Here is a 12,493-nt window from a genome sequence, read left to right as displayed (position 1 = left end):
CTTGAAAATAAGGACTGTTAAACCTATCTTCAAATAAACAGATAGGTTTTTGAGAATTATAAGCCTCCTCTCTTTGAACCTACTTATTGAAAAGACTGACAAGTAGGATGATGGCTTGTTTTTCTAAAATATAAACTATTTAATTTTTTTTAACATGGGTTTATTCCCAATAAGTCAACTATGAGTTTATAAATAAATTTTTTTCAGGAAATAATAAACCTAACTGAAGGTAAAAATAAGGTAGCTATAATGTACCGGGTGTGGCAAAATTGATTAGACAATTTTAAATTGTAAATTAAGTCATTTATTGTTAGATTTAGAAAATAATATTACATAATTAGAAAGTCCATAAATTACATAAAAGCATTTTATGTAAGTCTTATGTTTTAAAAATAACATCACTAAGATGGGCACCATTGTTCAGCAAACAAGTCTCTGCATGTCGCTTGAGAGAGTTCACTGTCTTCCTGAGCATTTCTAATTGAATCTGTTGAATTGCAGTTGTGATTGATTCTTTTAAATCATCTATGCTGTGAAGTCGATTCTCATAGACTTTATGATTTAAAAACTCCCATAAGAAGTAGTCACATGCTGATAAATCAGGGGATCGTGAAGGCCAAGTTACATCACCATTACAAGAAATGACTTTTCCTGGAAACAATATGCAACAAAACAATATATGGAAACAATATGTCAAACAGTATGCATTGAGATCCATGCTGTGTGAGATGTCGCACCATCTTGTTGAAACCATAGCAAGTGTAAATCAGCCTTAGCATTAGTAAGAGAAAATCATCCAGCATGGTCACATAACACTAAGAAGTTGCCATTACTGTTGCTCTTTTGTTGTCTTGAAAAAAGTACAGTCAAAAAATCCCAAATGAACTCACTCCACACCAACCTGTCACCTTCTCGCTGTACAAAGGAGATTGATGCAGTAAACGTGGTTTTTCCTGTGCTCAGTATCTGAAATTTTGCTTATTGATGTATCCACTAAGATGGAAGTGAGCCTCTTTTGATATAATTAAATCGGGTAAAAACTGTAGTTGTGCTTCAATCATTTCTAAGAGCTTTGAGTAAAATTCTATTCACCGATTTAAATATCGAGGCAGTAATTCTTGAACCACTTGCATTTTAAATGGATTAAAATTCAAATCTATCTGTAACATCGGCCTAACACTCCTATCTGACTTGTGCAGTGCTACAGTACGTTGTCTAGCTGAACATTGTGGACTCTGCTGTAGGGCCGCTCTCACTCTCTTCATATTTTCTGGGGTGCAAACTGTTTTGGATGGCCAGAATTCTTTTTAGGCAATACAGAAGCATTCAATCAAAGGTTGCCTACCCCGACCCTATCTCTATCTGGTTTCCTAGCCAGATTTAAAATCATTTGGTGTGTTGGGACTCTTCCACTTCTTCCTATATTAAAGCAATGCCTAAACTCACGTTGTGTTACAGTAACTGAATCACCATTTTTAAAAAAGTACCCAGCAAAAATTCAGATTGCTGTAGAGTTAAAAGAAAATATTTATTACCGTGGGAGTATAAGTCTGAAAATGTTGTGTTCATTAAAATTCAAATGGGAAATAATAATAAAAACAGAAAGAGAGAGCTAAGATAAAATAAGTAAAAAATATTGATAAAATATTTTGAAAAAAATTTCAGAATATAGAAATTAAAAAAAAAAAATCAGCTATCTATTATGATCAGTCTTCAGATATTAAGAAAAAGAATTGATAAATAGTAATTTAAAGGAATGTAAGAAAAAACTCATTGGCATAAGAGCAATTATAAATTAGTTCAGGAGAAAATATGAATTTTGTTACTAATGTGTTATTAGTTTGAAAAGTAAGCATAATACATGGTTACTACCACAAGAAAATTAATAAAAAAAAATATCATGAAAAGGCTTAAAAACTAGCTAATTCAAAGTTTATTGTGATCTTGTAAAAGGATCCTACCACAATATCAAGGTCAACATGGCAAACATTTCTAAGAAGGTAGAAATCATTAAATGGTTGACAGAAAAAATAATCCTTTTGTAAAAAACCCATGCCTAATACTGAACTGAAACTAATATAAAAATAATAATAATATAAAAATGATGGAATGAAAAAAATTTAGTTTTATATTTTAATATGTACGTCTTCTTTTTTAGACGTACATCTTTCTTTTCTGTTTAGCCTTTGGAACTACCATAAGGTATAACTTCAGAGGATGATATGTATGAATGTAAATAAAGTGTAGTCTTGTATAGTCTCAGGTCGACCATTCTTGAGAAATGTGGTTAATTGAAATCCAACCACCAAAGAACACCGGTATCCACGATCCAGTACTCAAATTCGTATAAAAGTAACTGTCTTTATGGGGATTTGAACCTTAGAACTCTCAACTTCAAAATCAGCTGATTTGTGATGACGAGTTCACCACTAGACCAACCCGGTGGGTCAGATGTACATCTTACCCTGAATTAAGCTCTATGGAGTAGATAGGGATACAATGAAATATTATTTTACAGAAAAAATAAGGTAAGATATCAATAATGTAATAAAAATATTTAAAGAAAAGTGAAATTCATTACAGAAGTATGGACAAATAACTGCAAAAAAAAAATCATTAGAGTAGAGAAATAATTTGATTCGAGTCAATGTATTACAAACTAGTTAACTGGTTAAATAATCATAACTGATGATTCTGAAAATGAGAATAATTCTGATGAAGATTATTATTATTAAGATTATTATTAAGATAAAATTTAGTTTAACCACTGCAATTATCAAATAAAAAATACAAAGTCTAATTGTAATTGTTATTTTTTTATTTTCCAGAATAATTAAATTATTTTAATTTATAACATAATTTTTATAAAGAAAGTGTCAATTATTCATTAATTTTTTTTATTATAATTTAACAATTAGTGTATAAAAGAGAAGATTAGGTACTAAATACAGAAAACAACTGAACTAAGGGGGGAAATGTGCTTACTTGTTGATATAATGTACTGTTGTTGGTGATGCAAGGTAGTAAAATTAGCAATGTTATATGCAAGTACAACTGGGTTTACAACAGAAAACTAGTGCCATGACTGGAGAAGAAGGTAGTATGTGACAATTCCAAAAATATATTTCATTTAGATAGAGTAGAATGTGTAAGTAAAAAAATTACATATTCTACTATGTTTCATTAAGCATAATGAAAAAGATAAGGTCTGTAAACTTTACCCACTTACAATCTTACAGTTCTGTAAGAGGTGGAATGTCCCAGGAAGTAGCATCTTCGAAGTTCAGAGGAAAGTAAGGATAAAATGCAGATGGCAGTGAAGCTACATTTAATTAACTGATTACCATTGTTCAGAAGTTTCATTACATGCTGTGGGCATTTGTTATGATCTAATGACCATAGCATTTGATATAAATAAAAAAAATAGAAGAAAAAACATTGATATGACTATAGATAGTTCTCTATTGATGGTAGTACAAAGAATATTTACCTTTTTTTTGATAGAATGTAACAAGAAACATCTAACTACATAAGGTTGACAGGCAACTTTTTGATTTATATCAAGCTTTGCTAGCATTCTCAAAAAACTGGTGTCAGGAAAGCAATTAACTAAAAATTTAAACAAATCACCAAATTTCACTAAAATGTCCTTAGGAAAACGGGTGTAAAAACATATAAAAAGTATATTTTGATATGAAAAGGAATCACAAATTTTTAGAAGTAGAGAGGTTTTATATTTGAATACAAGTTTTTAGGCACATATGTTTATGGAAGTTAGCAATTTATAGTTAATAAAAGAATAATATGACATTACCTGCTTCAGTGGGGCAACATGAATTATTTGAGTATCTTCATTACTTCTAATTAACCAATTACTAACAAGATCTCTTTGAGATGTAAACGGATATGTTGAATGATAAAAAAGTGAACTTTCTGGAGTTTCGGTTATTTTGATCATATAAGATAGTGGTGATGTATCGTAGTTCATACTAAATTGTATCTTTGGTAACTGCATAATATAAGTACTTAATATACCAGTACTATATACAGTTTTATCCCATGGAGTATAAAATCCAAATTCCCCATTCATTGCTGATGAAAATCTGAAACAAAATTTTTATATATATGACACATAAAAAACATAATTCCATATTTCAATTTTTGACATGATTAAAACATTAAGAGTGGATTCTGTTACTTTGGAAGTCAATTTCTATTACAGCATGTAATTTGGTGAATGTTATTTTTTACAGAACTTATCATTTCGTAAAAGAACTAAAAAAAGAAAGAAAGTTATTTCCATAAAATTTCATTAGTGAACAGTATCAGTGAGTATTTATTAATAAAGCAAAATATCATTCAATTATATTATTATTGAATTTATTCACTGAATAATAATAAAATACAATTTACCATGTCAATATAATGTGCTGTTTCTAAACAAAAGAGGGAAAACACAGCCTTTCTTATGACTGACACATGTAAAGCACCTGAGGTAGAATAGCACTAATCAGATTTGGTTTCTCTGAGAGTAATGATATTACCGTACAGTAAAAAATGCAATAATCACCAGTCCCTGAGCTGATCAGAGTGAAGGTGTCATTTGTAGGGCTGAATGGCACCAGAATTTTAGGGATTTTTGCATGCTGATATGAATAATTATAATTGACTCAGTGAAGAAGGGATGGGAAACATTTTATTTCTTCTTAGTAAGTCTCACATGGAGGTACTTGTTACTTTTTAGAATAGCTGTTCCAGTTTTTAGTGACTTTATCTTATGTTTGGTTACCTGTAACCATTATGATTAACCTAACACAACCTAACAATGGCTAGTGTGAAAGGATTTAAAACTTCTTAACCTGATTCTTCTCTTGATTGCATATTTAATTTTAAATATTAATGTAAACATTTGGTGGGAAGAGATTTCTAAAGAAATCTCATTTTCTACAACTCTGGAGGGATTAGAAGGCCTAGTTTTAACCCAATAAGCATCTTAATTCCAGTTTGGACATTTTTCATTTTGACTGAATTATATGAATGCAAACAGAGCATCCACACTGTATAAGTTCATATGCTGAGCTATCACTGCTAAAGCATATAAATACCAAGGAATTAAATCAAATCTCTTCAGAAAGATTGATAGGGTCACTGACATATTTTTTAACTGAGTAATGCTTATTACCTACCATATATGTCTTTTAATAGTTTTCTGCTTAATGAACACTTTTAGTTATGGTATTTATTTTCAAACATTCTGAATTTAAAACATCAAAAAATGAGTTATAAAGTGACACCCATTCATTCATTGTGCTGGCTACACAGAAGGGAAAGTTGTTCACATGTCATGGTCAAAGAATGAGTTAATTGTGGCTTGATTTCATAAGGACTAAAACTAGTATTATGTACATGACTTGCAATAAAGTTTTGTGTGATTGTTTTTAATGAAAATACTCAAATTCAACATTAATCCTTGCTTATAAGTGAACAGCAATAATTTCAACACTTAATTCTCTTTGTATTTAAAATATATTAAACATATTTGCTACGACACATTGCTTTTCTTCCAGGTAGTAAAAAGCCACTTGAAAACAGGTTCAAGTTATTTAAGTTAAATTATTTCATATTTTTACAGGTGCAGGTTGTAAGGAATTATCCAGCTGAACAATATAAAACCAATAATTGATGGATGAACCCATTACTAGATGAAAATACATATTAACAAAATAAACAAATATGTTATTTGATTTTTACAAAATTATCTAAAAAACACAAAAGCTGTTTCACTACACAGTACATTCTTAGTTGTTTCAAAAATAATTAAATTAAACAAACAGAATTAAGAAAATTAATTACAAATCTTACATATTTGTTTATTTTCTTCTGTTAATATAAAACCAGAAGTTATATTAGCTATTATATTATAGCTTAAATAATTAAATTCCCACAACAAAAGTTTTTAAAATGTAAATGGAAATAATGCCATATTTTTACAGATTACATTAAAGGAAGCTGTTTACAATTAGTTTTAATTTTTTAAAGAAGGAAATAAATAAATAAATATATATATATATATATATATATATAAAAGATTTTACATTGCACTTTAACTAGCAAGCAACATTTGTTTGACCAGAGCCAGTCCCTGCTGAAAATTAAATGATTGTATGAAAGTTTATAACATAACTTCACAAGACTGATATTATTTCATTATGAATTTTAAATATATATGGTATGAGAGTCAGAAAGAAAGTATTGTTTTAATTATTTTTGATTTTATTTTTTTATCAATTTTTTTAAAACAAATAAAAATCTTGATTCATTTATCATGTTCATTTCTACATGCTTATTGTTGTTAAGTTTTATGAACTTTCTGTACATTCACACTTTGTAGAATACCCCTTATTTCAAACTGAAAATAATGTTTTAGATTAGATTAAGTGTGCTATCCAAATAACAACACAAAATTAATAAAAAAAATGCATTATTACAGAAATACAATAATATTTACCTGAATGAGAAAGTAACATTAAGATAATCATCAAATGCTTTCATAAATGTGTTACCATGAAGGAACCAAGGTGTACGGAGCTGCAGACGTACAGGGAAACCTAATTCAGTTGTTGTAGATAAGGCTGTTGAGAACACATCAGTCTTCAGGAAATGTCTTTTGAATCCTTCTTGAGTTACATGTTTCATTATGCTTTCCCTCCCTTTAAAAATAGAATACTTTTATTTAGAAAACAAAAATTTAAGTATAATAGTATAATGAAATTGTAAAATATTTTCATATAGTCATTTTAAATAATATATCAGTAATGTTTGTATTGATATTTTTTTTGCAATTAATATGACATAACTAGAGTTGTGAAAGTTGTTGAAAACAAGAAATGTTTTTAATTATAATTAATGTTTATAATTATTTTGAAATTAAATAATATTTATACTGTGATGAAGGTGGATGGTTAGGAAATGTGTATATCACTATTTGGACAGTGAGTGAAATTAAAGACCTATCATTTGAAGTAGCTCAAAAAGTACCACAAACGATCATTACCAGTAAAAAAAAGTCAATTTGTTTTTCAAATGTAAATATTATAATGTAATATGATATTTAATTATTTAACACTATGCATAATTAGTAAGCAGGTGGATTTATCTATTCTCAGATCAAACTTTTCTGAGGCTCAAACTAAGTAATCTGATGAATGAAACTTAATAAAAGTGTACTGGTAACAGGAGAATTAAAATTTAAAAAATAATAATACCATAACTGCATTTGAAATGAGTCCTACAGCAGGGAACTCCAATTATAAAAACTTTATAATAGGCATAAAGATTTAAAGTAATATAAAGATACTGAAAATTAATATCAATTAAATTTTTGCTGCAAAAAAAAAAAAGGTTATAGATGTAAAAAGTAAAAACTTATAATGCAGTTTGAAATGTCATCAATAATTAAGATGAATCAGTTTTAAATTGAAAAAGCGAGGTACATATATAAGCAATGAAAACAGAAAATAATTTTTTTGTCTGATAGAAATGATTAACCATATTAAATAATATATACAATATACTGAAGGAACAGCATCATATTTAGTTAAAAATAATATTAGTAACAGCGTTAAAGTTCCTATTCAAGCTATTGTAAGTGAAAAAAAATCCTTTTGGCATGTGGAAGGCAGAGGTAGATTTCACCAGTGCTGAGTAGGGGTAAGAAAGATTTCCACTTTAAAGTTAAGAAAAACTTCAAATTTACTCAATACAACAATGGTTACATGTGAAAAAATTTCACATGTTTAGCATACGACAAGGCCCCATCTTCTTACAATTCCAGTAACATTTTGGTCATCCCTTGCCGTAAGGGTTGGTCATATCAAAAATTGTTTCAGACAAAAGTTTTAGGTAATGTTTGGAGGACTAATGACCACTTTAAACCGATTCGATACTGTGCCTATTAAGGGAGGTATGATTTTTTTGTCTTCAAAACCCCATTTTTTCCATCCCCTGGGCCAATGATTGGTGATATCAAAAAACTTTACTTAGATAAGTTTTAGGCCCTTATCCAAAGAATAGTAGAAACCTTAAATGAATTTGATATTTTACTTAATAAGAAAGTTATAGTAATATTTCGTTTCTTTGAAAAAGCTCCCTTTTTCCACCCCCGTGGTCCGATTTTGCCCATTAATGAACTCGACCGAGATTTTGGATTGTTATATTTTATGTATCAATTTGAAAGTGATTGGTGCAAAATTACTGTAGTTATTGTGTCCACAAGAAAGTGAAATATAATATATATATATATATATAAACTTTTGCATTGACAGTGGTTCTGGGGTCTAGGAAATGTGAAATGCAAAGATATGTCAAAATTTTCCAGAAGTCGAATCATGGTACCCATTACAATAGATAGCTTTCTTATGAAATTACCTAAAATTAAATTGCATCATTGGAAAAAATAATTTTCCAGTATTTTTGAAAATATTACATATTATTATATTATTTAAATACAATATCCAAGTAAATGAGCAACATAGTTTCAGAAAAAAAATCTACTAAGATGACATTGGTCTCTTTAGTAGAAATTATATGATTTGATAAGATTTAGATAATACTTCTCTAATTTTTTATTGTTAGTTTAATTGTGTAAATCTTGATATTATGAAAGATAAATCAAAGAGTAGTCAATGTTACAGATACTGCAATAATTGTATATGCCATTTTTAGCCTCAAGAAGAAATAAGACAACATAATCATTAAACAATATTTAAGTCAGATGTTCATACTGAAAATTTATTTCAAAAGACCCCATCATTTTGTTGGGGTTAAATTAAAACAAAAACTTCCAAATTAATGCCAGATTAAAATTGTCATTTATTTTTCACTTACACTAAAAAAAATGTAATAAATTAATGTAATTCTGTAAGTTAATGCAAAATTAAAAGTCTAATTCCTGCAGTAGTTGACAGGACAGCTGCTTCTTCAATGGTGGTCAGTGAAATGGCAATTATGTTTTTGGGTTTGTTGTTTGTCCAGAAGTTCTGTTTATTTAGTTAATTTTGCTGCACAAAAATAACTAATGATGAGTTTGTTTATTAGATAAAGCCAGGTTTACTACTTCTCCTTAATCTAATTTTCTGCTAGAAAACTATTAAAAAATAAATGACATTATAAAAGTAAAAAGAATGTATAGGTGAAAATTTTACTATAACTAAGTTCTAATCATTATTATCTTATATTATATATATATATATATATATATATATATATATATATATATATATATATATATATATACAGTGTATTTTTCCTGGGACTTTTATAACCTTTTCTACTCATGAAAATAATGGAAAATGTTCATTTAAACAAACTGCATAAATTCTTGATTTTCGAGTTTTTGCTAGTGAAAGATTTCTCTCAGATTTCAGCTATCCTGGTGAAATGAGGTCATACTGAAATTTTTAGGTCATAATTATGGGACAAAATTAGTGATTTTTATTGTTTTTTGACTTGAAAAATTGAATAAAATAGGTCTCAGAACCGATTCTGCAATAGTTTCTGAAAAACCTGTTTAATTAAAGTTCTGCCCCTTAATTAACATCCTACAAATTTCAGTACGACCCCATTTTACAGGGGTAGCTGAAATCCGAGCGAAATCTTTCACTAGCCATAACTTGCAAACAAAGCATTTTAGTATATATGTTTATTATGAACTTTATTTTCGCGAGTAGAATAGGTTATGAAAGTCCCGGGAGAACTTCGTGATACACTCTGTATATATATATTCTGAACTTATACAAGCACATAAACTAAAAGTATTTAATTGTTTTTGCATGTGCGCGTTTGTATTAGTATTATTATATTTATAATTAAATATGATTAATAAGAAAACAAAGATCAGAATTTCTAACTTCAATAATATAAAGGAAGTAGTTCATTAAACATAGTCTTGACAACTGGGATTTTATTACCGTCTTACATTCCTCATATTCTGGAATCCTGCTCCTTGAGAACTGTCAGCAGTTCCCAGAGTATGCAGGATTGTTTATGTATGCAGTCTATTGTCTTGCCTAGGACTCTATGATATTTTGTACCCGAATTTTATAAATGTAGTATAAGATTCTATCATACCGAATGAGCACTATTGTTAAACTTTACATTTTATTTGAAGAAATATGTTTTGTTAGGTGCTATAGATTTAATCATTGTAAGTGATTTTATAAGTGTCATAAGTCATTTCCAATAATAGCACAGCCATTCTCTAAAACAACAAAAAAAAATGTCAACCTTATTAGGAAGAGTGAGGAATGATGTGTTATTATCTTCTTCACTGAGCTGAATATACAGTTAAATACAGAGTTATCATAAAAGAATGGTGCGGTTTCAGTAATTCATAGGAAGATTGTAGGGAAATTTCTAGATGTTATATTGGTATCCCTGAAAGCCTCCAATCCTAAAGTTTGTTTATCAGCAGTTGTAACCACAACGTCAGTTCTTGTATTGTTGTTGCGGTGAGTTCAGTAGTTACTATGTTCTCGGATAAAGACAAAGCAAAGTGTGTTTTATTGATGGCTGAATTAAAATCTGTAATTTTAGTTCAACGTGCGTTTCGACGTGAATTCGGAAGAGATCCACCACCCAAAAATAACATAACACGTTGGTTCAAACAATTCGAAGAAACTGGATCGGTTAAGAAACAGAAATCAACCGGCAGACCAAGTGTACCAGACGAAACGGTTGAACTAATTAGATAATCGGCAATTAGAAGTCCTGAGAAGTCCATCCCCCGTCGAATTAGATATTCCAAAATTAACAGTTCACAAAGTTTTACATAAAAAACTGAAATTACACGCTTATAAAATCCAGATACTGCAGGAATTGAAAACCGATGATGGTGTAAAACGTTACAATTTCGCTGTTGAAATGTTGGACAGAATAAGTGAAAACGAATCATTTTTAGATGATATAATTTTTACAGACGAAGCTACATTCCATGTGAATGGATGCGTTAACAGACACAATTCACGAATATGGGGCTCTGAAAACCCACACGCAATTATTGAGAAACAACGCGATTCGCCTAAAGTTAATGTTTGGTGTGGTGTGATGAAAAATCGTGTAATAGGGCCTTTCTTCTTTGCTGAAAAAACAATTAATGGAGTTGTGTATCTTGACATGTTAACCGATTATTGCTTTCCTCAGCTAGATGGACTCGTAAATATTCATCAACTTCATTTCCAACAAGATGGTGCTCCCCCGCACTTCAATGCATCGGTCACGGACGCTTTGAACGAAAAATTTGGAGATCGATGGGTAGGCCGGCAAGGATCCATACTTTGGCCCCCAAGGAGCCCAGACCTGACACCTTGCGATTTTTTCTTGTGGGGGTACATCAAAAGCGCTGTTATACACAAAAAATTCGCGACTTAAACCACTTAAAAAACAGGATTAATGAAGCAATGACAACTATTAACGAAGAAATGTTAACTAATGTTTAGAGAGAAGTTGAGTATCGTTTGGACATTTGTCGAGCGACTAAGGGCGCACTTATTGAAATTTATTAATTATGTAAAAAAATGTTTGAGACGACAAATTTGAAAAATAAAAAACATAAACTGTAAGTAATTCTGTTTTAATTTAAACCATGTTCAAAACCGCAGCATTCTTTTATGATAACTCTGTATAAGTAAGCCAAGCAAACCAAAATTCAGGTGATATTCAGCTCTCTAAGAGATGGCTTCATGCTTTTTACCAGATGAACTGGCTGTACACTAGACATCATTACTGTCAGAGAAAGCTATTCTGACTAGTACCTTAGGTATTAATTTTGGTTAAAGTTAAATTAGTGAGTTCAAACACCAACTGCTTGTTATTATCTGAAATTAATGTTAACTATTAATAACTAAACAATTGTCTGATAAATTCAGTTAAAGATGTTTTAGTATATTTAAACTTGTTTTAATACTTACAATTGGAAAAAGAAGCGCTTGATTTTCTATCAAATGGTATTATAGTTTCAATAAGATTATTAATTTTGATACGCAGATCACCCTCCATGGAAGATGGTTTTCTAGGTATGATACCAAGAATATTATGTATCCACTTAGTAGATCGTTTAAGATTCTCTATTGGTGGTCTTGCCTGAGTAATATTTCCACTAGAAGAAATAAATAATGATCTAAAAACTGATAATAAATCATCAGGATTTGCAACAGAAAGATCGGCCTGAAATATTTAAACATTATATTTTTTATATCAATTTTTTTGTTAAAAATATTCTATTCTAATTTATTATAAATTAGCATCCTTGTTGCGGCTTTGCCTACTCTATGTGGTTACTTGTGTTTCCCAAAGCGATAAATTTTTTATTTTATGTCTTAGTCAAGTAACCAGAGGCAGATGCAGCCAGTTGTGTCACACATACAATAACAGTGGCAATGGCTGTGTTGGTTGAGCTGCTGGACTGTGCACTGTCACACCCCTTAAAAAATTGAAA

The 12,493-nt window shown here is 29.6% G+C and overlaps 1 protein-coding gene across 3 annotated transcripts in view; it reads right to left on the bottom strand.

The window, feature by feature from the left end:
- The window catches only part of LOC142323347 (vitellogenin-like), a 99,374-nt gene that overhangs the window by 37,978 nt on the left and 48,903 nt on the right, over positions 1-12,493 (bottom strand). For all 3 annotated transcript variants that reach the window (XM_075362854.1, XM_075362852.1, XM_075362853.1), the window contains exons 11-13: positions 11,967-12,222; positions 6,509-6,710; positions 3,815-4,103 (exon numbers count right to left, since the gene is read on the bottom strand). In XM_075362854.1, coding sequence (XP_075218969.1) covers positions 3,815-4,103; positions 6,509-6,710; positions 11,967-12,222 — 747 coding nt within the window. The remainder of the gene's footprint in view (positions 1-3,814; positions 4,104-6,508; positions 6,711-11,966; positions 12,223-12,493) is intronic.

The sequence above is a fragment of the Lycorma delicatula genome, chromosome 4, assembly GCF_047948215.1.
Source record: "Lycorma delicatula isolate Av1 chromosome 4, ASM4794821v1, whole genome shotgun sequence".
Classification (NCBI taxonomy): Eukaryota; Metazoa; Arthropoda; class Insecta; order Hemiptera; family Fulgoridae; genus Lycorma; species Lycorma delicatula.
The sequence above is the reverse complement of the archived record's forward strand: the minus strand, read 5'-3'. Positions and strand labels throughout refer to the sequence as shown.